At 42.7% G+C, this 27,042-nt stretch overlaps 1 protein-coding gene across 4 annotated transcripts in view; it reads left to right on the forward strand.

Annotated features, from left to right (window-relative positions):
• The window catches only part of CCN4 (cellular communication network factor 4), a 34,921-nt gene extending 14,140 nt beyond the window's left edge, over nt 1–20,781 (forward strand). For 3 of the 4 annotated variants that reach the window (XM_048287075.1, XM_048287077.1, XM_048287076.1), the window contains 4 exons: nt 13,162–13,441; nt 17,178–17,435; nt 19,358–19,551; nt 20,406–20,781. In XM_048287075.1, coding sequence (XP_048143032.1) covers nt 13,162–13,441; nt 17,178–17,435; nt 19,358–19,551; nt 20,406–20,705 — 1,032 coding nt within the window. In that variant the 3' untranslated portion in view covers nt 20,706–20,781. Of the gene's footprint in view, nt 1–5,224; nt 5,371–13,161; nt 13,442–17,177; nt 17,436–19,357; nt 19,552–20,405 lie in introns of all 4 variants that reach the window. The other variant, XM_048287078.1, reaches the window with a different exon arrangement.
• Nucleotides 20,782–27,042: the final 6,261 nt, after the last annotated feature.

Below are 27,042 nucleotides of genomic sequence, written 5' to 3' on the forward strand. Positions count from 1 at the left end.
TGAAACCTCTCTTCAACTGGACCTACAAGCATATCCAGCCTGAGGAATATGGTATCTGCCAGATCATTGTTCCCCTTAATGTGAAAAAATTGAGAAACCCTTTTTTTCTAAAGTAGATGTCTTGAAGGTGTTCAGCTGTGGTGTTCCACCATATTTGAACTCTTCCAGACACATCTGAAAGTCATATTCAGAAAAATTCATATGCTAAAAGCTGAATACAGATTATTCTGTGGGTGAGTGGATAGAAATTTGTTCTTCACAGGCACAGCACGAACAAAGCCCTGGGCTTCTAGCCCTTGTAGCATCTCTGGGTTTCCTACCTCTCCCTATCCATATTGATGTCTTCATAGGGGAACGCTTGGGATCTCCCTTGCCCTCATTCATTGCCATCTCCCTGGGGGCTGCATGTTCCTCCATGGTCTGGGCAGCTCACAATCTTCAGTTTGTTCCTTGTAGCAAAAGAATTGTTACCACTCCTGCTCTGCAGACACAGAGAGGCTAAAAGCTGAGCTCAAATAACAAAGCCATGCCTAGTTTTCCAATCTAGAGTTTATGTTCTCTACCTTTGGCTGCATTAAAATCAGTCATTTTATGCAGAGTTGTCAAGTCTCCTGTGAGGTCAGTGCAATGATCCCCTCTACTGTCAGCAGAGAGGGGCCCAGGGTTTGCACCCAGCAGCTGTGAAAGCAGCTCTTGCTCAGAGAAGCTGAGGAGAGTGGGTGGGTTTTGACACATAATTTCACCAGTGCCAAAGATCCCAGTGATCTACTGAGTGTCTCACAAGTGTGGTTGCTGCTTATAACCAAACCTGAAATTTTCTACAGCACTGCACAGTGAGCTGGTGACTTGATCCAGTATATTTTTGGAGCCAAAATGCTCATATATTTCACTTCCAGGGGGATCTATTTATGGACTAGCTCAAATTTATTTGGCTGTGCAAATTATCTGATTTTTGTTAGCATAAACATTCTTTTACAGCATTGATATTTTAGTGTCTTGGCGTGACTTTATGATGTGTATCCCCTATCGCCTGCTCTATGCCCAGACATGAAACCTGTGCCTTTTCTGTAGCTTTAAGGCAGACCTTTAAGAGATGGGGGAAGCCGGTGGAAATCCTTCAGCGCTGTGTTCAGAAACAGAGATAAGCTCGCTGGCTGCTCTGCTTCTGCAGCAGGGAAGAGAGTTTCATTCCTTTTGCTTTTTACCTAGTTTCTTCTTCATTAGCTAAAGTACGGAGCCCTGGGACTTTGGCTTCTTCTTCTTCTTCTCTTCTGGACTGATCGGCAACAGCAGAACATTGGCGTTACGCGTCAGCCCAGAGGGGCCCACACCAAAACCCCAGCTCCAGAGAGGAGAAAGCCACAGCCACTAAGGACTCTGAAATCTACCCAGGTTCTCTCCACAGTGAGAGGTTCTATTATTTAGCATTATTCTTTTCCCAAGCCTGCGTGAATTGTGTTTGTTAAATAAATAGCTTTTTTTCCTTTTTCACTTTCCTCTGAGGAATTTTCTTTCCAAACCTGGTGGGGGAAGGGGTGGCTGAAACCTGCCTTCTTTGGACGGGACGTTCCTCCCAGAGCATTTCCCTTAATTTGTCTCGAACCAGGACGTTTATTCATGCTGTTCTGCCTGTCACTTATCCTTTGCAGTGACTATGAGAAGCGAACAAGATGCATCCATGTATCATAGCCACGTGGCTTTGTGGTCTACATTAGAAAAGGAACTTCTGTTTTGTAGTTTTATTTGTAATTATATCTTACTGCCTCCAGGTCCCAGTCAAAACTGATTTTCTCCCTTTCTCTTCCTCTCTCCAGCTATGTCCCTCCAGCTGAAAGAGTTTGGGTTGTTCAGCCTGGAAAAGAGAAATCTTCAAGTGGAGTCGTTGTGGCCTTCCATTACTTATAAAAGCAGCTCATAAAAAAGAGGGACAGAGACTTTTTACATGGGCAGATAGTGATAGGACATGGGGGAACAGTTTTAAATCAGAAGAATTTAGGTTAGATATTAGGGAGAAATGCATTACTGTGAGGGTGGTAAGGCACTAACGCAGTTGCCCAGAGAAGTTTTGGATGCCCCATCTCTGGAATTGCTCAAGGCCAGGCTGGATGGTGCTCTGAGAAACCTGGTCTAGCAGATTCTTGCCTTTTCTGGGGGGAAAGCTGGTCAGATATCCTCTTGGTTGTGTAAGAAATGAATAATCTCTACATCCACAGAGAAGAAAATATTAATTTTCTACCTCTAATGGGATTAATTGACCCTCAGATTGCTGTGTGCCTCAAAACCTTGCCCTCCAGATGGGCTTGTCTTGAAAGCAGATTTTCCTTTCCTTTCTTAAAGAAAAAGTAGAGGCTGGTTTGCTTGTGGTTGGGCTTGTAGCTTACATGAAGTTTATGACAGCATTAAGAAAATTAATAATATGTAAAAACAAGTCATGTTTTTACATGTCTTATTAGATGCTCTCTTGGAAATGCAGTGCTGATGATGATTTCTAGCATGACCCCGAGATAGGTTAAAGTCTCTCCTGAAGAATTTGTCTCAGATTGGCGCCAGCTTTAAGGGATTATTTTCATTCTAGATGGCATTCAGTCTGTGGGCTTCTGAAGTCCTTTTACATATCTCTTAGATTCAGGTACTGTACAGCATTTCACACCTGATCACCCCTGAGACTGAGGAGCTGGATAGGAATATCACCAGATGTTTTCCTAGATTTCAAAGAAAGAGGATGCTTCTTTCTGACATTGTCTGTTTTGGTAGACTCCAAACTGCATGTGCAGGCTTGCCACTTGTAACAGATCGTGTAAAACTCAGCACAGGGGTGTCCTGGATCTGGTATATCTGGTGATGAGTACATTGAGTATCTGAAATTTACAGTCTCCTCCTTTCTGCTGACAAAGCCTGTACTCCAATCTAAACTACCACCTAGAAATTTAACAAATTACAGATTTTTTTACTGTTCCTTTCCATCCTTGTAGCTTTAGGCCTAATGATCTTTGATATCATCATCGGGAAGAGTCATTGTGTACATGTTTTGGCATATAATGTCTCTGCTCCACATGTTGAGCTAGTAAAGTTCTTCAGATAGGCTGGACTTGTTCCAGGGATTTAGCCAGATAAGCTCAGCAAAGCTTGGGAAAAGCAGGCCTCTAGCTAATCACAGTGCTCCTGCTAAATGATCTCACCATAAAATTGGCAAAGCTGTTTGTGCTGATCTCAGTTTAACTTCTAATATGAGCTTACAGCAATTCATCATTTCTCTAGCTTATGGACCACCCTGTGTCTGGCTTGCTGCCTACCTGCTGTGCATGGGCTCAGACTCCTTTCCAACCATGTTCTTCTGTACATTTGAACTCATGCAGAGCTTGCAGCTACATTTCTATTGAATTTATTGGTTTTATTCAAAAGCCCTTAGTCTATTTTTGCATATGTGTGTGTTGTTGTTTAGTGGATTTCTGCTTTTTAAGTCAGAAGAAAAAATGCTAAGAAGTGTATGCTTAGCATTCTGCTGCTTGCTCCTCTTTTTAGGCATCAGGTATCTCTGCTGCAAAGGGCTTCAGATTCCCTTTGGAGAACCTTTTCTGCACATTCTAAAACACAGTGACAAAATACATAATTAAATCTATTGGGGGGATTTTAAGAGGCAGTTGTTTAACATTGGTACCTTGTGATATGGCTAAAAGCTTGATACCAGCTTTAGGAAGAAAAGAGATTAGGAAGATAATGTCTCTCCAGGGAATTCTCCACTTCAGTTCCTTGAGGATGTGATTTAAAGCAGCATCTGCTCTGTGCTGTGTGTCTTTTCATACTTTCCTTCATATGTCTGAACTGAAGATTGTTTAGATGTGTGTCTGTGTGAATAATTTCACAGAATACCATAGAGAAATGCCATGGGAATATTTTCTAGGATTTTCAAAGAGGCAGAAGGGACTTACATGGTGTCCCATCCTTTTAGGAAAGGGGAACACCCAAGATTCTTTGGTGTTCATGCTGGAAAACAATGACAAAATCAAAGGGTCCATAAAAGCTGACAAAGTTTCATTGGTAAATTACTCACATTGCATGGAAATTGGTATAAGTTAGTCCCTGTTCTCCTACTGTAAGCACACGGCAGTGGGTTTTGGATAAAGGGATAGGGTGAAAGAGAAAAGAGAGAGAGAGAGGTGGATTGGATTGAAGAGGGGGAGAGAGAGAAAAAGGAAGAGAGGAGGGAAGAGAAATATCACCAGTCCTGGTGATCTGTCTGATGGGGTGTCCAGGGTCCTGGGGGGCACACACACCACGGCTTCATGGAAGTACTATTTTATTGATAAATCTTCCCTGCCCTGGAGATAGGTTTCTCACTTTCTATGGAAATTATTTAGCATACACAGACAGTCTGTTTTTCTTGACTTTTCTGAAAATGGGTTGGAGGGCTTTGGGGATCTTTGGTGGTCTTGATTTTCTGTACAGTCCATGTCAGTTTCTCAGCCTCATCCCTGCCCTTGTGCTGTACTGTCTTGTGTTAATCTCCAGGAGCCAGAACAAGGACATTTATCCCAGAAAAGTGCTGCCCCTACCTGCCTATGATCCCTTCTCCAGCCACATCCTGTTCTTCCTCACAGTGTGTTATTACCAACACCCTTGGTTGGCTCCACAGCTATTTGGCTGTTGGTGTTTGAGACATCCACATTAGCCCCTTATCTTCAGTGTTTCTATGGCTTACATAATAGTGAAGGTAGAAAACTTAACCCTTGGAAGCAGCATAGACCATGCTGCTGTTTCTGTCCTGCTGTCAACATTATCAGCTGCCCCCAGAGGGTGATGGGGGAAAAGGTAGAAGGTGCTCAGTTCCCTTTTCCTCTTCGTGATCATGTGGGCAGTCCAGTTATCTCATGTTCATGGTTCATCCCTCACCCTGCCTTAACCATGTCATGTGACTTTTACTCACAGGGAGGTTTTGTGGTTTGTCTTCTGTGTGAGGCTCTTTTTCCTCTGCACCCTCAGTGTGATGACAATACTCATGCGCTTCCCAGATGTGTTAGCACTGCCACAGTCCTGTTTTCAGGGATTTCCAGATGCCTGGTGCTTGTTCAGAGCATCAGAGCAACCTCTTGCTGTCTGGATGCATCTTCAAGGCCTCTTTCCCTTCTTTAATTTAAATACCATTTCATTTGATATTTGGAATTTAACCTCTTTTTTTTTTTTTTTTTTTTTTTTTTTTTTTTTTTTTTTTTTTTTTTTTTCTCAGAGAAACTCATGGTGGGGGATATCAGCTGAATTTTTCACAGTGCAGATGTGAAAGTATCACAAGCTGAGCTGAGCTGTGGTGGAAACCAAGGTGCAAGTCTTGTCCTTGCAAGCACAGCACAGCAATCATGTGGATGGGGTTTGCTGGTAATTAGAACTGTGCTACTGCCATTATTCTTTTCCCCTGCTTGGTGTAAGATAAAATATGCTGATGCTCCTCTCCCACTGTGTGTTTCACTACTTTCCTGATTTGGTTTTCTAAAAACAGCCTCAGGCACTAGTTAAAGTCTGGTTGAACATTTGGATTCCATGATTCTGTGAAGAGAAGCTGCTTTCCTCACAGAAGTATGGCCAGACCACACCCAGATCAGGTGAACAACCACTATACTGTGGATGCCTTTGCTTCAAATGTACAAATGCTGCTTTACTGATCCTTTTGTACACACAGAACCAGCTCACTTCAGATGCTACAAGAGACTTTTGCCATGATTTTGCCTGTCAAGGGGTAAGATAATGCATGCCACTTCAAGCTGGATCATAATGTTCTACAGTCAGACTCTGGATTAGTTTCAGGTCCTCCTCGAGTATGCAGAACTCTGGCATCTTCTATTGGCCCTAGGGATGTTGCTGACCTATGTCTTCCATCTGTATTCTCTGTCTAGCAGATCTCATAACATACTATGAGCCACAATTACCAAAATATGCCATGCTTGGCACAAAATATCCTTTCATGGTGGGACTCAATATCTGGAAATACTGCTGTTTATTCAGACAAGTTGTAGCTTCCATCTGTTTTTAACTTAACCACAGGGATGTAGCAGTGCAAAGACTGCTCATCTTTCATTGAGAGTCTTGAAGTGGCTTTGATATAATGATACAACGCTGGCAAATGACAGCTATGTTTTTTGGATGAAGCCATGCATGCCATGTGTTCCAAAGGGGCCATTAAAGCAGCAGTAGCAGCAGCTTCTTTTTCCTTCTGTTATCTTGAAATCTTCCAGCTACAAAACCAGATTTATGGTAGCTTTCCTGTTATCAAATAAAATAATAATTAGCTGTCAAATAGCTTTTCTTTGGCTGGGCTTATGATAGGGGATGGGATGGTCCTGAAAAAATAAAATTCTTCTGTCTGCATTATATGCACAATTTAACAAATAGATCCGTTTTTATTCCCTGAGCCAGAAGCAGACTTTCGGTAGCACAATGCAGAACTGAATTGGTGAAGATGCCTTGTTGGTGGTTTGTGTTTGTGGGCATTTTCTACCTGTGGATTTGGCAAGGTATGCATGCACAGGCTGCCAGGAATGCTGGTTGTCCGTGCCCTCTTGAGGTCTGAGTGCAACACGTGAGGACGGAGAATCCAGAGCCTCCCTGGAGGACCTGTCCTGGTGGTGCATTGCTCTGCTAGTAAAGAAGTTGCCTTCCTGGTGTTCAGAACCTCCCCAGCTATATTTTGTGGTTGCTGTCCATTGTTTTGCCCCCTGCTACCACTGGGAAGAGTGGATGAGAGCAGCCCAGGTGTCTCAGTGTCTCCTTTCTCTTTCTGACCATCTTGGTTGCCATCCCCTGCCAGCTCCCATCATATGTCTTTTAAAGTGACGGTTCAAGACTGTAGCCCAGTGAATTAATTGATCTATTAATATCTCACCAAGAACAGATTATTTTCCATATTGCATCCAAACAAACTACTTAACAATTGCAAAATGAGAGCAAATACCTAGCCCTTAGTAGGGATTTCAAGGAGTAAGGAACTTTGATAGTTGGAAAATAAAGTGACCAACTCAGAAATTCAGAGCTAGAGGGAAATAGTTGTGCAAACTTGATATGGAGGGAAAGTTGCTATTTAAGGGAAATAGGGATGCATGACTTCATCAGTTCATCAACAACTCTAGGGAAGATCAGATACTAGGATGAGCAAACTGCTTCAGATTAGAGAATTTAAACAACATTGAAATTTAAAAATGAAAAGTCATTTTAAGTCAAAATTCTCTTCATTGGAACATAAACAGAAAATTCAGGATACTTGAAAATGCAGATTTAAATTTTTATTTTTTAAAAAATCGTGAAAAATCATGATTTTTTAAAAAAAGTCATGAAAACCAAGATAATTTTGAAGAACTTAATGAAATCGGCGCTGTTCTTGCCATGGGAAAAAAACGCCACAATCAACCAAACGAACAAACAAGTGGAGCTTTTTGATTTTTCTTTACTTTTTATGCTCAGTGTGGAAGACTGTCCCCAAGAGAGTAAGAAGATGAAAACTATCTTCCTTTTGATTTCAAAGGCATGACTGAAAAGGAGATAAGCAATTTCAGAACAAGGCCACTTGCAAAGTAAAGCCTCTGCCAAAGCAGTCTGATCTTGTCTGGAGGCTGGAACTGATACTGGTTTTGCTACCCAGCTTTTGGCTGATACATCAATATCTTGTACTGGGCAGTTTTAGGATCGTTTTTAACTCTGTGATCTTGCATGGTCCACACACACTTTCCCTTTTGTATAACTGAAGTCTGTCTGCTTGTACCTTCTGGAGACTTTTCTCGTTGCTCCTCCAGATGTTCCCTGTTACTTTTCAGACTCCAGTTCAAGCTTGTTTCACGGGATGAGCTCATTGCAGCACGAGACTAAAATGCTCTTAGAGCACAGAAATTGTGCTGTTTAATATCTCTGTTTGTGGAGTTTCAATTTGTTAATAACGCCCAAACATTTTTAGGTCACCCTATTCTAAGTAAGTGCTTCTTCTACTGGGCCACAGTTATGAAACATCAGGTTGCTTTCTAACAGAGAAGTTTCTCCCCTCTGAATACTCCATGGAAAAATATGAAGAAAATGGGAGGTCACACTGAGTTTACCAGTATGAGCAATTTTTTGGCAAAGAGATGAATGTATGTAATCTTTACTCTGTAATTGTCTAAACTGAGTTAGAAAAGATTATTCCAAACATAGTCTACATTCTTCCCACAGATACATTTCCCAAAATAAAGTTATGGGAAGCTGATTGTTCATCATTCATGGATCCACAGACATATAATGGTTGGTTCACTGGGGATATTTTATTTTCTTAGGCTATTGAACGTTTGGCTTCATGCAGAATGTTCCTTTCTGCTCAACCTACCATGCACAGCAAGAATAAATCCAGCTGGCACCTGGCATCTTTAAAACTGTCGTATATTTTCTGCGTTCAGAGTCTGTTATTTCACAATGTGTCCTGGAGATTTCATGTCTGGGATCATTTTAATGAGGTATCTAGAACCTCATGCATGAGGAAGCTGAGCCCTGAGTAATCATATTTTCCTCTGACCATTAAATTACGTGTCCTGCAGAATCTGATTTATATCTCTGTCCTGATGCTACTTGTCCCTAGCATTAGCTTGTGACAGTTTATGAGCATTCATGGGGACTTAGGGATTTGTTGCAAGAGTTTAACAGCAAGGAAGTCCTGATGGTACTGTGATTACTGCTGATCTCCCTGTAAGAACCGGCTTTCTGTTAACCCACCTGTTTTTGGTATAATAATAATGCAAATATTCAGAAATATTCAGCACAGAAGTTTCAGCTGAGCAAAATCAAGAACAAACTCCTACCCTGAGGGCCTGACTTAAGCCCACTGATGTAAGCCAGGTCCTGTTTTACATTGCCATCTCTCTGACAAGCATTATGAGTTTTTAACTTCTGTCAGCTCTGGGATGAAACTAAGAAATCTCTAAGCTTGCCCAGAAATACAACTGAGGGATGAAAGGGTATGTGGCTTTATTTAATGGATTATTTATATTTCATTTTGTCTTTTCATTTTTTACTGATTTATTGAGCTCCAGATGCTGTGTTCCCCTGGGAACCTGCTGCATCAGGTTAGTGTTAGCAACTCTGGGAAGGTGCATGAATCTCCTGGGGTGCCTTCAAAACAATTTTGGGTAATGGGAATATTTAGGGTGGTTCTTGGAACTGGAATTGGCTCTACAGGCATTTCTGCCCATGCTGTCTCAATAGTTCAGCCAGTAGGTGGAACCAGGGGAAAGCAGATGTTTTACATACAAATTCTCAACCCTTTCCTAGGAGATGCATCCCAAAATGTCTGCATAAAATTGTGTTTTTAACTTCAGTGTTACTGTTTAGAACAGTCAAACTCCAAATCTGGAGTTATTTCTAAACAGTGACAGGATGACGTTGTCAGACCTTGTAGTATGGAGAATGTTTTAATAAAATTTCCTCACTAATCATTTTCACTTGTGAAAATATGTCAGAGATAGAGAACAGTGGATAATCCAGATCACATCGTATCCCTTCATTAATGACATCTGGCATTTCCTCAGAAAGGCAGTATCGGGAATGTAGGTTAAAAATATTTCCTTAATGTGTTCTGCTGTGAGAAATTAAATGTAGTCCACCCAATGGCATGTTCCCTGCAAAACACAGCTTGGGCAGCTCTGAGTGAACTAAAAAGTTCTCCTTTGAGATCAAATTACCATCAAGGAGAAAACAGTAAGAGGTGATAAAGTACTGAAGTTTCTGCTACCGTGGAACCATTTCTGCAGCTCTGTTGATAGCCAGAGGAATCCAATTTAGAAGTCACCATCTTTTCTGAACATTTCCCATCAATAAACTGGAAGGGAAGAACATGGATAGCTTCTCCCTACTTTCACCAAGCTGATGAGAAAAATACTTGAAAGAAAAAAGTTTTAAGAGGAAGATCTTGCAGAACTGAAATAGTAAAATCAGTACACATGAATGTATTTTTAAACATCTGTAAAAACTAGAAGCAAAGGAGTATATTGTGATGTTTTGCTGCTTTAAAGCTAAGATGGAGGCTCCTCATGTATTATGTAAAAGTGCTGCAATAAATCTGCCTGGCTTGTAGTTTGGGCTATATACACTAGTGTCAACACCATAGCCTGGGTTTTCCAGTTTTCAAAACTAAAACATACTTACAATTGCAGTATTTTTTGACAGATTTAAAATATACTTTGCCAGTAGGAAGAATGTGCTGCTGAAATGCTGCTATCCATTTTGTATCTTGAAATCTGGATAGTAAAACTCCTGACTATTAAAAATGCTCAGTTTGTGGCTATGGCAGACAGTGGGTAATTTTTTATTTTCTCTTTCTCTCCTCTTGAATGTGAAGACAGAAATTAGCTAGAAATTGTTGCTAGCAATCTGCTCTGCAGATGCAAAAAGAAAGTAATTTTGAAGTTTGCCAAGCATAAATCAGGAGTGACTTTAATAGAGAGTTATCAGGCATGGCAGGGTGAGAAAGGCTTCATCTTGTTTTAATGAGAATGGGTTTGTACTTCCAGAAGCAGAAAAATTAGAACTCATGAATAATTTTTGTGGAATATTTTCTCCTTGGCATCCAAGATAACAAATCTGTAGACTCCAAGATTGAAGAATAATTAAATGAAACAGGTTAATTACCAGTACTTGGGAAAATTAATTTCCTAACAGGCATATTCTTTTATCTTTCTGACATTTTAAAACAAATTTGTCAGATCCCCACTACTGTGACTTTTGGTGTTCATTTTCTCTTTGCTCTTATTTCAGATTTCTTACAAAGTCATTGTCCTCCTATGCATCATATTGACCATAAATACACAATTCCTGAAACCTTAAATTACATTTTTTTGTTTGTTTGGCATTTTTTTCTAGTGAAGAATGGCCATTGGGGAAGGCCCTTGCAGTGTGATTTCCTGTTGATAGCACTCGTGGAAAGCATTAGTCGTGATGACTTAACCAACATACTCATTAATAAGGAAGTGTCTATTTTCTAAAATGTTCTGGGACATTGAAGTAGTAGGGCTGAATAACTTTTCCAAAGAGACTTAGGTATTCCAGTGATGACAGCTGACCATGGAAATGGGAAAGCCAATACTTTTATAAATCTACAGAACTTTTTCTCCCATAGCAAAGGTCTGACGGACTTAGGAGGGGAGAGAGGAGAGCTTGGAGGCTGTACAGGTTGTGCACTTTTAAAGAGCCTGGTGGACAACAATTTACAAAGGCTGGGTTTTGCTTAGGTTGTGATGGAGCCTAGGACATGATGCCAATTCCATCACTCCAGCCTTCCCTGTTTGTAAAACCCAGGAGTGATAGTACTTTGATCCCTGTCCATACTGATTATCTGAAGATGCCTATGTAGCCCATACTGTGTCCTTGCAATGGACTCAGCCACACCACTGGAGATTTCAGCCAGCACATCCGGGAACCACAACAGGTCCTCTCTGTAAGGACACTGGAAAGGCTTCGCTGGCCAGCTCAGCTTTCAGACCTAAGGAGGGGCTGTTAAATACTCCAAACTCCTGTCTCTCACAAGCCACCAAATGTCTCCTAGCTATTCAGTCCTTTACAAGAATTCATCCTCAGTCCTTCACATATTAACTAAACCCACAGGAGTATCAGGGCTCCTCTTTGCTACGTGTGTTGGCTCACAGGCACTTTCATATCTGCACAGGGAGAAGCTGTTTGCTTGCTCATGTTGACAATAGAAACAAGGGACGGTGAAGGGATTTACTTGCGGGGTTGGGCTGTGGCAATGAGCTCTTTCAATAGCTGTGTGACTTTTGTCTGTGCATCTGGATCTGATTATTAAGCACTTTTTTTAATGATCAGCAACAGAGTAAATAGGTTTATTGCACTTGAGGAGGCCTCTCTTCTCAAGTGGCAGATTATTGCCCCTACTCAAATTATTGTGAGAGGAATGAAAAATCCTACGATTAAAAGGCCAGGGCTTTTCATCAATCTGAATGTTCCTCTTTTAACAACTCTGACAGCATCAAGGAGCCTTAAAGTGAGAGTAAATTATATTGGTATGTTTTAGTTTAAACATGAGTTTAAAGGTGTTTTTAAGCCAACTTTCAGGCCACCTGTTTGTAAAAGGGGCCTTAATGGAATTGGGAATTATGCCCAGAGCAAACACATTGTCTATTTGGCAGTGATTAGCAATGTGTTAACAATTTAGTGTTCTAAATATAGGACAACCAATTATCAAGATATTTAAATACACCTTCAGATACAACAGTAGTGGGTTTAGAAATGTACTTTAATAAAATCCAAGCCTGCTAACAAAGAAACTGTAAAAAACAGTGAAGGGTCTTTGCAGAGGTATCCTGATGGGTAGCTCACCCGCTGTGGGGTTGTAATTCTTGGGGATATTTTTTCCCACAAACTCCTGGGTGAGGCATTTTCTTCATGGAGAGTTGTTGGAAAGCCTTTTGTTTGAGACAAACTGCAAAGAGGACAAAACACAGGGGATATAAAGTACAGTACAACGAAGGCAGCAATGGATGGAATTTCCTTGGCAATTTCTAGAGCCTGACTTTCTTTGTCTGAAGTTTTTGAGGTTACACACTTATTTTTTGCAGCACTAGAAAGGACTTCTAGACCACATGTGCCCAAGCAGTGCCATGTTCCATCTGCTGCTGACAGAATGTGAATAACTCCATTTGTTTCTCTGCCTGAGATACTGTGCCCTGCTTGACCCCCATGTATAGCATGGGTTTTCTGTGCAGTGATCCTCTTGGAAAAGTGAAATCTTTACTTTGTCACTGGGCTGATTTTCACCCTTCCTGCACCACAAATGTCTCTGGTGTTGTTAAATGTCATCCAGAGTTTGCTCTGCAGAGCAACCCAGAGTTTAACAGCGCAGAATGTAACGAGCCTCTACCTTCTGTGGGTTTTGATATAAACTACAGTGTCCCAGTACTCCACGATCTCAGTAATAGTGACCTGGAATTGGATCACTGTGTTACATGATATCCCTTTTCTACCTTGACTAACCTTGATCAGGTTTTTTATCTGATTATCAAGTTTTGAATTGACTTGCAGGCTGGTTTGTCTGAGTTTTTTTCAGTCAGCTGAGTGCAGAGCAAATAGGCTGAGGACTAAGCACCACAGGGTTTTCAGCCTCCATTTCTCTGTGGCACTTTCCAAGCTGTGTTTCTTTATTTGCAGGCCACTGCCCAGACCTCCCTCACCATGACCAGCACTGTCCTGGCCACGACAGAGACCTACACACGGACTCAGTACTGCAAGTGGCCCTGCAAGTGCCCCAAGTCCCCACCCCGGTGCGCGGTCGGCATCAGCCTGGTCACAGACGGCTGTGACTGCTGCAAGACGTGTGCCAAGCAGCGTGGAGAGAGCTGCACTGAGGCTGACACCTGTGACTTCCACAGGGGCTTGTACTGTGACTACAGTGGAGACAGACCTAGGTACGAAATAGGAGTATGTGCACGTAAGTGATGTACATATATTTTTGACTTAGATATACACTGGCACCTCCTGTCGGTCTGAGCAGGGGCTGAGATTTATCTCATTAGAGACCTGGCTGCGCGGTCATCAGCTCCTCCGTGCATCACCTTTCATTCCCTTGTAGCCATCTTTGTTCTCAGGGGAGTTGGCTGGATGAGAAATGACATCTGAATTCCTGATCTTTGATCTGGCTGCAGCCATGAGCAAAGACCAACCAGCATATGAAAGTCTCCATACATGCAAATAGATTATTCTGTACTCCCTGTAACAGGAGAAGGTGCTGTACTGGGTTGGGGATGAAGGAAGGATAGGTGGGCAGCTGGATTTAAAAACAAGCAATATGGGCACCTGCATGAAAACCATGGCATTAAGGGGACACTTTTGGCTAGCTCCCTATAGTGGATAGCTTGGAAGGACAGCATGTGGTCTGTAGAATACCCTGTCAAGACGGTCAGGAATGAACTATCTCCTATCGGAGCTTGTCAGTTACAAATTGAGGTCTAAGCCCTGATTTTACAATGGTTACAGTCAGGTTAGCTGCTCTGAGGCAGAAGGATTTCTTCCTGCCTGCCATAACAAACTCTTGGTTCCATATGACTGGAATGCTTTTCAAGAAGAAGTGCAAAAAGAAATTAGGTAGTGTTTTGTGTGTTGAGAGTATATTCACTTGTTCTGAGTTTCAAAACATGAGGGGGAATCTGACCCTCTCATAAAAGTCAGAAATTATTGAAAATCATTACTCTAGGAATGATTAAAAGCAGAAGGATCATGAGCACAACCACACAGATTGCTGATCGGAAAGTCTACTTTTTAGTAGGTTTTTAGAACATATGGTCATGGCTTTAGGTTCATAAACAGGAAAAAGCCATTTAGCTGGAGGGTCTTCTGGGCTGGAACATAACACCAAATGATCTAAAAGAAAATGTAAAGGTGAAAGGAAACCTGGATGAGAGCTGACTGAGATGGACAGACAGAATAACTGATCCACAGAAGAGGAAAAGAATTGCAAACTGTGGGCTTCAATAAACTTAGAATATGAGCAGAGGTTACACAGGGGGCAGGTCTGAGGAGTTAAGAGGTTCAGGGCAGCTGGCAGATTCTCAGAGAAATGATACTAGGCATTGCTCTTCCTCAGCAGAAGGGTGAGAAGTCCAGTAAGAAATGACCTTGTCTTTGCACTGGCTCAGCCATTAAAAAAAAAAAAAAAAAAAGCAAGCATGCAAAAGGTGGAGTCTAACCAGATTTTTTTGTAGCATACAGGCAAAATAACAACAAGAGAAGTTACGTGCTAGGAGCTGTAAGCTTAAACAGTGATTTTCAAGATTAGAAAAGATTAAGGTTAAGAAAAGAGGATATGAGATCATTCAAATGTATTGTCTGGAGTGTGTGTAGAACATCCATGGGAGGTCTGTAAGAGCAGGTTAGACAAACATTGTCAAGAATGACATCGTTACAGCTGGCCCTGCGCTGGGAGAGGAAAACAGGCTGGATGTTGTCTCAAAGCTATCAGCCTTCCTAGGCCTCTTTAAAGGTCTTCATGTTGCTTTGCATTTGTTTATTTATTTTAAATAGTTGTTTTTTTAGTTGGATATCTCTTGGTTTTTTGCAATCCTCCCACACATCACAGGCACTCAGTGTGCCTGTGGCAGCAGCACTGTGATGAAGGAAGATTGACTCCCAGCTTTTCCAGTGAGGTTTGGAGGGATTCCCAGTCTGTGCTTTCACTTCCCTACTGCCATGACAATGTACCCCATTATTTGACACTTATGGTTATTTGGTGAGGGGTGTTATGGTGTGCACAGCTGAGGGGAACAAGAGAAAGGTCTTTCCATGGCTAGGATGTGAAGCAGGTTGTCTCTGAGTGCCAGAGAAACCTGTGGCCTATCCCTTGTTTTCAACACCCAGGTAGATGCACATGACAGGGTCTGCTGACATGTTTTTTTATACCCTGGGCCACAGATAGGCTGCATCACCCCACTCTGAGCCCACCAGCTTCTATCCTGACCTGGTGACTGAAAGCTCCTGTGAGTGGGAGTCCTGTGCTGGGTGTTGTTGGGGACTAACTGCTGTGAGGACAATGTTTGCACATGGGTCCCTTCAGCTAGATCTAGAGAATACAGGGCGTGAAGGGCTACAGACAATATAATTTATGGAAACTAAAGATGCTGAAAGAGTTAGGGACTGGTGTTGGGAAAGGTAATGCGGTCAAACTGGGGAAAATTCAGGCTGTATCTGGACTGACATATTGAGGTGTGTCCCAGGATCTAACCTCCCAGACAGCAAATAGGAAACCTGCTGGGAGTCACTGCAACTCTGCTTTTCTTGTTGGCTTTTCTCTGCACCAAAGCAGAGGCAGCAGGGTGCTGAGCACAGGCCTAGGGGGTGAGGCAGGTGTTGTGCATGTTGGGCTGGGAATAGGGATGTGCCTCCAAATCGCTTTATTTTGATGCAGACTCAGGGAGGTTCTGCGTGAAGGAATTCAGCAGCCCCACTGTCTATGTTTGGGGATGTTCTCATGGTGAACCTCTGGGTTTATGAGATCTGCAGGAGACTGAGTTAACATAATCCAGGAGGAATATGCTCATAGGAAAACACCAGGACATACTGCATTTTCTTGGACTCTCATAATCTGTGCATAACTAGAAGTCTCTCTGAATTTTCAGGCCCAGCTCCAGCGCTGAGTGATAACTTTTCAGTACAAAGGCTTAAGCGTTACAAAAATTGGAGGTGACCATGAACTGGAGATCTAGATCTGTGCTTCAAATTCCAGCAGCTCTCATTTTTGTGCAGAAGAAAGGATTTGTGCTTGATGTTTTCATTCAGCTCATTCTAAAAATAGGAAGCCTTTGCAGAATTTTAATCCAGCATTTCAATTTGTGTTTTCCGGAAGCAGCTCCATTTCTGACCAGACTCAAAACATAAGCAACCCAACCACTGTGTGTGCACTGCCTCCGTGTGACCAAACAAGAAACTGAAGTTTGAATTTTCCATTGGAAGCCACCATTTCCAAATAACTGTCCATAATTTGAAACAAAACAAACGAACAAAAAAAGCTGCTGTGTGATTCCTTTTCATGGGCAATCAAAAGGCTTGACATTCTTAGGGAATTTATAAAAAAACATACATCAAATATTTATTTTTATGGCTTTATAATGTGTACCTCATTTTCCAAGAAAACTGCTCTGTGATAAAGCGCGTAAGATCCAGTTTTCTAAATGTAGGAATCCAGTGCCATTTAGGTGCTCCTTTGCTACCTTGTTTGTCCTCCCCTTCTGCTTCAGACATACACAGGTGTTGTGAACAGCTGTGTCATGTGTGCAACTCCATGAAGTCTCTTCTTATGTCTCTGAAAACCTCAAATTTCACTCAATACATTTTTAAACTACTTTGATTGCTCCTCCATGAATAATTCCTACCACTGTGCCATTAAATATTTTTTGCTTTTTTTAAGTAAGAATTTGTGGATAAAATTTGTTTATTTTCTAACTTATTTTTTAATTGAAGCATTAAAAAGTTCTCTTGTTTTTGCTGTGATTTAGAATGGAAACTGTTTCCTAGATGTTATGACTACACTTGGCTCAGCATCAGGCTGAACACATCTCCCCGCAGCACTGCCAGCCCAGGGATCAGCTTGGTAAAGGAACACATCGGAGCTGTTTGTTGCCAGCATTAGTTTAATGGTGCTCTGTGTGTTTTTCTCTCTTTTTCTTTCTTTTCAGAGATTGTTGGTGTAGGATGTGTCCTCAATGGAGTCAGGTATAAGAATGGGGAGACGTTTCAGCCCAACTGCAAATACAACTGCACGTGCATTAATGGGGCTGTGGGCTGTGTTCCCATGTGCACAAACTCACGTCCTCCGCTTGTCTGGTGCCCAAACCCCAAGCTGATAAAGATGGCAGGGAAGTGCTGTGAGCAGTGGATTTGTGATGACTCCAGGAAAATCAGGAAGACATCTCCGCGTCACATTTCCTCTGCAGGTACGGTGGGAGTGAGGCAGATCTCTCCTTTGCCATCTGGCAGAGTCTACAAGCAAAGTATCAGCTTGTACTGCCAGACCTGTCAGTCCCTAATCTTTGTGAGGGACACAGAGCCTCCCACACAGCATGTGCTGAAGCACAGGACAGGCAAGCACCAGTCGTGTGCTAGAACTCCTTAGCAACAATATGGATATGGATGCCCCTTCCCTGTTCAAGGCCAGGCTGGATGGGGCCCTGAGCAACCTGATCTAGTGGGTGGCTGTCCATGGCAGGGGAGTTGAATTGAGAGGATCTTTAAGGTCCTTTCCAACCCAAACCATTCCATGAGCCTATGAGTATGATATTCATCAAACACTCTCATGCAACCATTCTGGAATTCTGTGTGCCAAAGCCCTGTTTGAAGGACACATCTGCTGGAACTCTGAAGATGTCACAAGTCCTTTTTAACTCTTCATTTTTTTTTTTTTTCCCCCTCAGTTTGGACTCTCTGGGAGAGAGAATGGATTCAGTTTAATTTGGGACTGAGGCTTTATGTCTGGGTTATATTGCAATTGTAGTGCAATTTTAAAGCCCCTGTATCTTAGGAGCCTCAAACTTACACAGCACCCTGAAGGCAGTTATTGTGTGGAAGTTTCACTGTGAGTTGGGCTAAATTGTCTTTCTGGTAGTGTAGCTTTTCATCAGTTCTGAACTGATGACATCATTAAACTTTCTTTCCTCACACTCACATTTATAGTAACGATCACATAGTCCACTGCACAGAAGTGGTATCATTTGCCTCAAGCATGGTCTCAAATGCTTAAGATGGACTCAGCTTGCCATATGTCTTAAATTTATCATCAAAATGCCCTGTGATGCACTGTAGTGAATCCATCCAGCCACATTAGCTCCATATTTTAGACCATCTCACAAAAGCAGAGCTCAAGGAGAGGTAGGACGGTTGTTGTAAACAAAGATTTTGGTTCCTTGGTGGTAAGAGTTCTTTCCCAAACCTTGGTCTGTACTTTTGTTGCACAAAAGAAAGCCTCTCTCTTCATTTTGTGAGTTAAAACCACCAGAGTTTAGCCCTTGATTCTCTGTTTCTGATAGCTCTGAAATGTGAGGTGGGTCCAGATTCAAAATATGTACTACTGAAACTGGCCTCATGTCCTCATGGCCTGTGTCCCAAAATGGGCAAAATACCACTTTGCTTTCCTGACTTTTCTCCTGTAAGAAGTCTTATAGAAGTCAGACTAGCATTTATTACGTTTAATATAATAATTAATATAATAATAAATATAACAGTGAGCAAGCTCAATGCAGCAGTTTCTACCAGAGTTTTGCCTGTGGACTGTCCTGTGAGCTGTAAAGCAGTGGGGACTTTGGCTGAGGCTGGGACAGAACCTGAACTGGGGTTGTTGGCTGCTTTCAAAACAGAGCCCACCCTCTCTTCAAATGGCTGCTGAGCTCTCTGAGAGCTATTGAAGCTGTTCTTCCTCCCAGTGAAAGGCTGTGGCTGCTTCCCAAGCCCTCTGCCATCCAGCAGAGACTGTTGACCACTTTCTGCTACAGGGAACCAATTGAATGAGCTCAGAAATAAACCTTCATGGTGAGATCAGATCTCCACCCGCTGGCTCAGGCTTCTGTAATTGTTTATATTGTGGCAGCACCTGGGGGTCCCAGACAAGGACCCCCTTGTGCGAGGCTGTGAGGGGGAGTAAAGGAATGAGCCCTGGCCCCGAGCGCTCACAGCGCTGGAGAGTCTGGCACAAGTAGGTCAGCACAAAGGGGGTGGGATGAGGGGGTTCACAGGAATGCTGAGCCACTTCGCTGTGGTTTAATTATTTGGGTTAGTGGCCTGAATGTGCAATGAGCTGGGAAGAGGGTGTTTAATATGTAAAGCTGCCTGGGCTAAATAATGTGGGGTTAATCTGTCTCTGCAGCATACGAGGGAGAGGATGAAGCCTGGCAGAAGAACTGCATCGTGCACACCTCACCCTGGAGTCCCTGCTCAAAGACCTGTGGGCTGGGCATCTCCACCAGGATTTCCAATGACAACGACCAGTGCCGGCTCCTGAAGGAAAGCCGCCTGTGCAACATGAGGCCCTGCGAGGTGGATATAACCCAGCACATCAAGGTGGGGACTACTTCTGTGTGCACCACTTCAGCTGGACACTGAGTCAGCCTTTCTTTGGCAGCATTCAGGCCTCATGAGGCTGCACTTCTACACGGACTTACTGTGCTGCAGAGTTCCAAAATTTATCCTGCCTGTGCTGGTATGAAAACCTTTCCCTGAGAGTTTTAACTTCAGCCAAAAGGTCCTTGCAAGGAAAGCCAAGCCAAGCCTGCTGTGCTCGAGGCTGGCTCAGACAGCCCTGTACTCAGCTGGCAGAAAAGCAGTGCTGCACGTCTGGTCACAGCTATGAACTCTATTATGCAAGTATCCTACTTGCAGCTTTTGGGTCCATATGTCTAAATGTGTAAGTCTTTCACACGCCCTAGGTCAGGGCTGTAAAAGTCTTTCTAACACTTACAAACCCCTTTAAACATAGGAATCATAGAATAGAATAATAGAATCATTAAAGTTGGAAAGGATGTCCAAGATCAGTAAGTCCAACCTTCGATTGAATGCCACCATGCCCAATAAACCACATTGCAAAGTGCAACGTCTATTTGTTTTTTGAATACTTCCAGATATAGTGACTCCATCACTTCCCTGGGCAGCCTGTTCAAATGCTTAACCTCTCTTTCAGTGAAGAGACTTTTCCTCGTACCCAATCTGAACCTCTCACAGTGCAATTCGTGGCCATTTCCCTTTTTCCTGTCACTATTAACCTGCTAGAAGAGGCTGAATCCCCTGTCCCCCCTGATCTCCCCCATCTTGCCACAACCTCCTTTCAGGTAGTTGTAGAGAGCAAGGTGAGTTTTATGTCCTACCTGTGTCAGCACTGAATATTAATCTCTTTGTTTTTATTTTCTTCTCTTATTTAGCCTGGGAAGAAGTGCTTGGCTGTCTACAGGGCCAACGAACCCATGAACTACACCATCTCTGGATGTGTGAGCAAGAGCCCATACAGGCCCAAATACTGCGGTGTCTGCACAGACAACAGGTGCTGCACACCCTACAAGTCCAAGACTATTGAAGTGAGGTTTCAGTGCCCAGATGGAACTGAGTTTTCCTGGAAAATCATGTGGATCAATGCTTGTTTTTGCAACCTGAACTGCAGGAACCCCAATGACATCTTTGCCGACTTGGCTCATTACCATGATTACTCTGAAATCGCTAATTAAATTGGCTGAATGATGGAATTGACCTGATGCTCTGATTTTACAGAGGTTTTAAAATAAAAGGAGAATCTTCATCCACTGCAAATGTAAAATTTGTTATTTTCCTGAGTTAGGATGTTAAATCTCTTTGTTTTGCCACTGTTTTTGGAGATGCCTTAAACAAATGGGATTTTTTATTCTAATAGGTCTTCATCCATTACCAGCAGCCAGAAATTCCTTTATGTACAGATACTGAGACTTAAATGACAGTTCTGTTGGCACTGTCATTTACTAGGCCAGCAGTTTAATTGCCCATAGGAAGGAACAGTACACTAATATGACAACAAAAGTATGGCTGTCATTAGCTTAAACATAAGATTCAGACATCCATATTGTCATTGCTTGAATGTGGTTGTCTAAGCTGGAAGACTGATATATATGTTTTATATTCAACATTAGACACCAGAATTTGATGGTCTGACCCTTGCAACTAAGGTCTAGCATCTGTCACACTGAGATCAGTCCTAGAATCACCTCTCTATTATTCTCAGTCAGATCCTACTCCATGGTGAATTTTATGGCAAAAGCCTAGGGAGAAGAACGTTTCTCCTGAAATCTCTGTGTGATGAGCCTGTCTCTCACTACTACAGGCTGGGTCCAAGAACTTCTGTGTCCTGGTCTCCTTGGACTCACCTCAGTCTCTTAAAGTATCTTGTGCCAGGAACATTTTCACAATTCTCTGCCTGCTCTGATCTTGAACAGCCTGACTGAATCCAAAACAGGTGCCCCAGAGTGAAAATCATATTTTCAGGATAGGTCATCTAACAGCCACCCCAGAGTGAAAATCTAATCCACAGGTGATGTATAGGCTATCTCTGCAGATGAAATGTAGAGAGCCAGATAAGAGATGAAGGACAAGACCTCATGCACCCACTTATTCAGATAGAAGTTGTGTGGTCTGTGTCCAGGGCCTACCACTGCCTCCTGCTCCCCATGGTGTTACCAGCACGCTGGTCCCCCTTCCCACTGCCACCTTGCCAGTAACACAAATCATTGTTTTACATGACTGGGGTAGGGGAAAGGAGATGTGCTAAATGAGAAAACTGGCATTAGGCTTCCCATCAGCTCTGAGAATGTGTGGATGCAGGAGGAAAGGCAACCCTTGGCATAGCTTCTGGTGCATTAATTCCAGCAGGGCTTCTACTCAGAGTGAATATCAATCCAAACATTTTCTATAGAAATGGTTTCACATGCAAATGTCAGCTAAGTGAAAAAAAAAACCCTGTCATTACCTTTCCAGGTAAGAAATCTATCATCACTGAAGGATGGTGGAGCCAGTTTTTTCTCCAATAAATCGTTAGTACAGCAGCCATGCCCCATGACATGTTTGCTATTGCTTCACTTGGGAGAGCAGAATAGTGCTTCTGCATGAACAGGAGAATTGTGTATCCACTTCCAAAATCCCTGGTGGCACAGTAAAACTTCTGAGTGACACATGTTCTGGAGATCATGGAGGCTGAACTTGTGATGGTGCAGTTGCTAATTTTGCTTTACTTTCAGCTGGCAAATTGTCTGCCTTCATCTTGATAACGCAGCAGAAGCTTGATTAGTTTCTGGGAGACATAAATTTTTCTGGCTATGATAAATTAAAGTTCTTGTGAGTGGGCTGAAAATAATGCCATACCTGTGTAAAAACAATTAGGAAAACTGCTTTATATATTCAAAAGCTCTTAACACCAACAGCATCTTAGTTTGTATGTAAGGATTTGGCCCAAATATTTTTCATAGAGCTAGGTCATTCCTGAATTTAAAGCTTTATTTCTTTTTTGAAACTTCCATGAAATCTCCAGTGGCAGAAAAGAAGGGTGATCCCTGCCCGCATGTTCCAATGCAGGTGCAAAACACCTCTTCTCTTTGTTTCTCTGTTGGTAAGGAACCTGAGGCTGCCAGCATTTTGCAAGATTCAGCCTCATGACTGCCTTGGCCTGGATGATGTGACAGCAGAGGTCATACCTGACTTATCTGCCTCCAGTCACATGAGACCTCAGCACTTGCAAGATTGAGAATGTTACATTTCAAACTCCATCCCTTGGTAAAAAAGTTCCATGTGAACATACAAAAAAAGAGGCCTTGGCCAAGAAGATGACAATGTTTTCCAAAAAGAAAAATGGTTTGTATTGAGATGCTATAGGGAAGCAACACTAGGACCTCTTTCTCAATCACGTCCCCTAAATATGGCTTGGAACCCTGTGTTCTAATTCTTGTCCATCTTAAAATGCCATATATATGCATGTGTGTATATATAGACATATATGTATGTGCATCTATAAAAATAAATACATATATACACATTTATATGTGTATATATACACACCTATAAAATATTATGTGCAGGCACCTATATAATGTTGTATATAATATTATATATAAAACTATATAGAAACATGCCCGTGAATATATATATAAATGTATATATTTACATATATATGTTCCTATGGTGCATAAAAAGGAGAGCATGTGTAATATGTGTTTATATGTACAGTCAGTCTTTCTCCGTCTTACATGTACACATAAGGAAGGAAGAAAACAGGACCAGATCATGTATAAATAACTGTGTCCCTCAATTGGCTTGCTTTGCTTTGCAATTAGTTAATGCTGTAACCACAGCAATCAAATGCTGTAGTGGCTGAAACATATGGCTTTCACTGCAAGATAAAAGAAGCTATTGAAAGCTAATGCATGACCAGCAGCTCCAGTGCGTGTCAGTTTTTAGTGAAGTGGATGCCTGGAAACCACAGATCTTGCCCAACGTGCCCAAGATGTTTCTGTTTCTAGCCTGGTTTCCTAAGGAAACCAGGCGTATGCAGCCACACTGTTCACTTGTTTGTCTGTCAGGCAGTCCCTTTGTGGGAAATGTCAAACAAAGCAGGCAGAAGTGTAAAGATCTCAGAAGCATTGCAATTCCTGCAATAAAAAATGAAATCAAAGAGCAGGGCAGGGAAGAGGCCCACACATTGTCCCCGTCAAGCCCATGCACACCTTCCATGCACTCAATGCACCCAGCACATCTGCAGTGTGGCCCACCCACCCCAGCAGCAGCATAAAGGGGGTTTCAAGCAGATTTGCCAGCCAGAAACAAGTAGCCATGGAGGAGGCAGAGCTGAAGGAATCACGGACAGGGAACAGTGGTTGTTATACTGCTGTAAAGGAGTTCTGTGGAGACATTGGACACAAATCTCTAGGAAACCAAGCATTGTTAGCTCTACTGCTCTGCTTGTGCAACTGGTTGGCTCTGAACAGGGAAGAGCATCACTTGTAGCCCATTAACTTGATCTGCACTCTGTGGTGCATTTGAGATCCTTTGTTTTAATGGATGTTTACAAGCAGATTAGCCCTAGGACTAAGGCAACAGATCAGCTTTAGATTCAGTTTCCTGACTCCCTCTGTGCCTGGGCAAATCATGTATCTTTACAAAAGTACTTTTGTGGTTACTGTTTTAATTCCTAGAGGACCTAGATCCCCAAAGGCTTTCATTCATGGATCCAGCCCTTTGCTTCCCTTTTCCTCAGGACTTCAGAGCCACAACAACAAGGCCCTACTGTTCTTGCCTCTGCTGAGAGTGAAAACTCCTCCAGCAGGAACTGATGCTCATTGTACATTTGTGCAATGGGCCTAGGTCTCTGCTGGGACCTGAAAGCAATGCCACCATCCAAGGAAGAACAATTACAGCACTGAGGAGATACCAGGATCAGACCCCTCTGCCGCAATGGTCAAGTGAAAGGTTAAAGAAAGGATGAGAGTGACAATTTTTCAATCCAGCCTAAACCAAGACAGTTTGGCACACATCCAGCTCATGGCAATCATCCTGTTGGTCCTGTAGTCTGAGTCAAGGATGAAGAGTGGGATTTTGAAGGTCTGCTCATGTTGGCATGAGCAGCAAGACTCCAGCTATCTCCAGTGACCACAGCCATTAGCCTTCTGTGGAGGCTTCACCAGAGTCAGAACAGTAGCTCAAGCCACCTTGTCTGGGAGCCCCAGAAAGCACATTATCTACTCACTAAAGAAGTAGGCATGAAACTTATTAAAATGCCTTTCCACAGAGTGTTGGCTGGAATTTAAAACACCATTTTGGTGTGCATGCCACTGGACACAGGGTATAGTGCAGTTGTCGTATTTTTGATGTGTTCACTAGGGCTGTGCTGTGCGTATATAATATTCCAGGAAAACTACAACATTCAGAAAGACTGTGTCATCTTGTAAATTAAACCCTGGGATTTTTTTGTCCCAGCTTTCTTGAAGGAATTTTGAAACAAGCAGCTTATTAAACTGACAGAGACAGTGTTCTCACTATCTAGAGGTGCATACCCATACATTTACCTTCTCAAATTGTGACCTTCCAGTTTTAACATTTCGACAGAGTTATTTCTGTAAGCTTTATTTACTGAAATACATGAAAAATTAATGGGAAAACCAGATTGGTTTGGCAGTGTCAGTCTGAATTACTCCAGCTATATAACACTTTACTTGTTCATAAAGCGTCATGATGAGGTTTCTTAAGATGGCACATTGCTGCTGTGGTTTAAAGATCTTAAATATGTGGCAAATGGTTAATGCATCGGTGACTCACACCTCATTTAGAAGTTCAGGCAAGCAAATGAAGGTGAAATATGTCTGTGACTGACATTTCTTTTACTTTTCTAATCTCCTTGCCTGGCCAATGTCTGAGTGTGCATTTGCAATCTGTGACAAAGCTGTGAACTAGAGGACACCTAAAAGTAAAGAGCCAGTAATGTGGTAAAAAAATTGGTGGTCTGAGACCATTTCCTCCATTGTGAATATTTTGGCAGCTTGGGAAAGCCAGTTATTTCCCAAGTCACATTCCTTTGCTGGTCTGTTTCTGGCTCAACATTTGGGATTTTTTTTCTGCAACACTCTTACTGGACTTCGGACAGAGGTCTAGAGTCTTTGAGCAAATTGAAGTGGGTTACTCAAACTGCCTGAGCATGTCTTCATTACCAGCTGTCTTGAGAAATTGCAAGAGTAACCTGTTTGCAACAGCCATACGAACTGAAATTGTTCAAACAAGGTTACTAAAGACATGGAGAAAAGCATTTAAATTAAAGAGTCATTGTTTCATATCACTTCGTTTACATATCCTCAGAGCTAAGTCCAGTAAGGATTCTACCTTTTAATTCTAGGAAAAAATGCCTGTAGTGTTTTTCCACAAACCGAGCTTGCCTTCCAGCCTGAAGTATGTTACTTGCCTTGACAGGAACTTAGTCCAGGACAGGAGGCCACTCAAAGTGTCTGAGATGGGTCCATTGGGCTTGTGCGTCATGAGAAAATGCCTTCTCCTTATTCTCCCCAGCCTTCTCCTTCAGTGTGTCTTTTTTTTTTCCAGGAAGGGCAGTTCTCTACATTTTTAAGCATTTTCCAGTCAACTGTGCCTCTGGCAATAGCTTTCAACAAAGGTACCATATTTCACTGCTGTCTCTACAGGCACCAGAAGATCCATCTGGCCTCTGCAGCCTCTGCTGACCTGTGTGGCAGCTGCCCAGCACACAATCTTGTGCGAAGGGCTTCCTGGCTGCTTTCACTAGTCTGGGAAACCCATCATCTCCTGAGTACTTTGCACTTCACTTTCCAGATGAAGTGATGACCCTGTGTGAGGCTCTACTTCTGTAGGAACTCCCCTGCCCCAAACACACATGAGCAGCAGGGAGGGAATCACCATAGGATCAGATCAATGTTAAACATTGGCAGCTGGTGATAAAGAACTCAGAGTTTTTTTGATTTGGTCACTAAACTAAATGAAAACATATTGCAGTCATTCAGTAAATGACAATTTCCTAGCTGGAGAGATCTGTGTGGGTCTGACAGTGTGCATCTCACCGCTGTGTGACGGGCTGGGTGGCACCTTTGCATGGGGCAGGCTCACCAAACCCTACAAGCAGGTCGGCTATTCCCTGAGCCAGTGCCAGGTCCAACAGCTGGGGCAGACCCACAGCTCAGCAGCCCCATCCTCCCTGCCCAGCATGCTGCCTGTAGGGGGCTGGGCCTCGTGGGGACCTGCACACAGAGGTACACACACACACAGAGCCAAGGGATGAAGAGCCCAGGCTGGTGGCATCTCTTGCTCTTGTCTGGGTGCCCTGGCTCATGTAGGCTCTGCCAGGAGCTGCCCCAGCCCTTCTCCAGTACTGCTGCCCAGCAAACAACCCTGCCCTCCCCCAACCCCCTCCACGCACTGACCTTGACCTCAATACCATAATCCACTCTAGCCATAAGCAATTGCAGAGAGTGGCAGGTCACCCAAGGATACTTTTTGCAGCTCTGTTGCAGGTCACAGCTCACTGTGGTG

The sequence above is a fragment of the Corvus hawaiiensis genome, chromosome 26, assembly GCF_020740725.1.
Source record: "Corvus hawaiiensis isolate bCorHaw1 chromosome 26, bCorHaw1.pri.cur, whole genome shotgun sequence".
In the NCBI taxonomy this organism is placed as follows: domain Eukaryota; kingdom Metazoa; phylum Chordata; class Aves; order Passeriformes; family Corvidae; genus Corvus; species Corvus hawaiiensis.